At 69.2% G+C, this 1,660-nt stretch overlaps 1 protein-coding gene across 1 annotated transcript; it reads right to left on the minus strand.

Moving 5' to 3' along the window:
• Positions 1 to 14: 14 nt before the first annotated feature.
• LENG8 (leukocyte receptor cluster member 8) lies at positions 15 to 1,368 on the minus strand. The gene is made up of 4 exons (XM_042892636.1): positions 1,214 to 1,368; positions 1,048 to 1,116; positions 836 to 965; positions 15 to 299 (listed from the first exon to the last, which is right to left on the minus strand). Exons 1-4 carry the CDS (start codon positions 1,349 to 1,351, stop codon positions 49 to 51), a joined length of 588 nt encoding a protein of 195 aa, XP_042748570.1. The 5' UTR covers positions 1,352 to 1,368; the 3' UTR covers positions 15 to 48.
• Between the last annotated feature and the right edge of the window lie 292 nt (positions 1,369 to 1,660).

Below are 1,660 nucleotides of genomic sequence, written 5' to 3' on the forward strand. Positions count from 1 at the left end.
CCCCCCCCCCCCCCAAAACCCCCCGGGCCGACCCCACTGCGGGGTCCCCTATAGGGCGAGGGCCCGGGCGGCTCCCCGCGGCCCCACATACGTTTTGATCATGGCTTTGAGGGCGGCCCTGCGCTCCCGCTCGGCGAATTTGTCGATGAGGCGGGCGGCCACGGGGGGGGCGGAGCGATAGAGGCGGAAGAAGCGGTGATAATTGCACAGCGCCCAGGCGGCGCGCAGCGACAGCGCGTGAGACACGGCCGGGTCGGACCGCAGCGCCGGGGTCAGGAAGGCCAGCTCCGTCGTCAGGTCTGGGACCGGGCGGAGGCCATTAGCGCTCATTAGCGCTCATTAGCGCTCATTAGCGCCCTCGGGCCGCTCCGGATTTGTGAGGGGGGGGGGGGGGTAGGGGGAAGGGGGCCGCGTGGGGTGGGGGCGGGGCTGGCGGGGGTCCCATGGCAGGGAGGTGCGGGTTTAGGGCCTGGGAGAGGCTGGGATCGCCTCTGCTCCTGACCCTGACCCTAACGACTGACCCCAACCCCACCCCTAACCCCGATCCTATCGCCCCTATTGTCCCTATTGCCCCTATTGTCCCTATTGCCCCTATTGTCCAACCCCACCCACGCTGCTGGCCCCAGATTTGGGGTGGGGGTCTCAGGAACCCCCCCCAGCCCCACTCACACCCCCCCCAGGTTCCAGGCGATCACCCAGCGCAGGGCACAGCAGGGCTGGGTTACCGGCTTTAGGGGATCAGGGCTGGGGTCAGGGTTGGGGTCGGAGTCGGGGTTGGGGTCAGGGTCGCCCCCCCACCCCTCCCTGGATCTGGGGGGCTCCCAGCCCCACTCACCCCCCGAGTTCCTGGTGAACATGTAGTACAGCACGCGGTAGGCCGTGAATTCCCCCACGTTGCCGGGCAGGTTCTCGGCATACAGGGACTTGAGCTGCGTCTGGCACTGGTTGAACTCCTCGTGGTCGCCCTGGGGGGGCAAAGGGGGGCAAAGGGGGTGGGACGTGGGAATCCTCGGGGGGCTTTGGGGGCTTTGGGGGCTCAGCGCTGACCTTCTCCAGCGCGATGCGCGCGTGCGTCTCGTACACCTCCACCGTCAGCTCCGTGCGGACGCCCTGCACCTGGGGGGCAGACGGGGGGTGAAGCCGCGGGCCCCCCCCCCCCCCCCCCCCAAACCCGTCGCGGCCCCAAATCCCCCCGGTTTTGCCCCCAACTCACCGTCAGGTCCTGGCGGATGGATTTGAGCTGCTCGCAGGCGAAGGCGTAATCCTGGTGCTCCCTCCAGTGGGCCTTCACCACCGACAGCGACTTCTGCAGCACCTGTGTGGGGCAGCCCCATAGCCAGCCCAGCCCCATAGCCAGCCCAGCCCCATAGCCAGCCCAGCCCCATAGCGAGCCCAGCCCCATAGCGAGCCCAGCCCCACTGCCAGCCCAGCCCCATGGCCAGCCCAGCCCCACTGCCAGCCCCACGTCCCGCCCTATAACCCAGCTGCGGCGCTGCAATGCCCCTCCGTTTCCTCTCCACCCCCAAACCCACCCCGAAACCCATGTGAGATTCCCAGAACCCCCCCCAGCCCCACAGAAACTCCACCAGACCCCCACCCAGCCCCACACAACCCCACACCAGCCCCCCTGCCCCACAGAATCCCCCCCCAACCCCCCAGA

Source organism: Lagopus leucura, unplaced genomic scaffold, assembly GCF_019238085.1.
Source record: "Lagopus leucura isolate 7727_CA_CO unplaced genomic scaffold, USGS_WTPT01 33332-0_obj-0_obj, whole genome shotgun sequence".
Taxonomy (NCBI): Eukaryota; Metazoa; Chordata; class Aves; order Galliformes; family Phasianidae; genus Lagopus; species Lagopus leucura.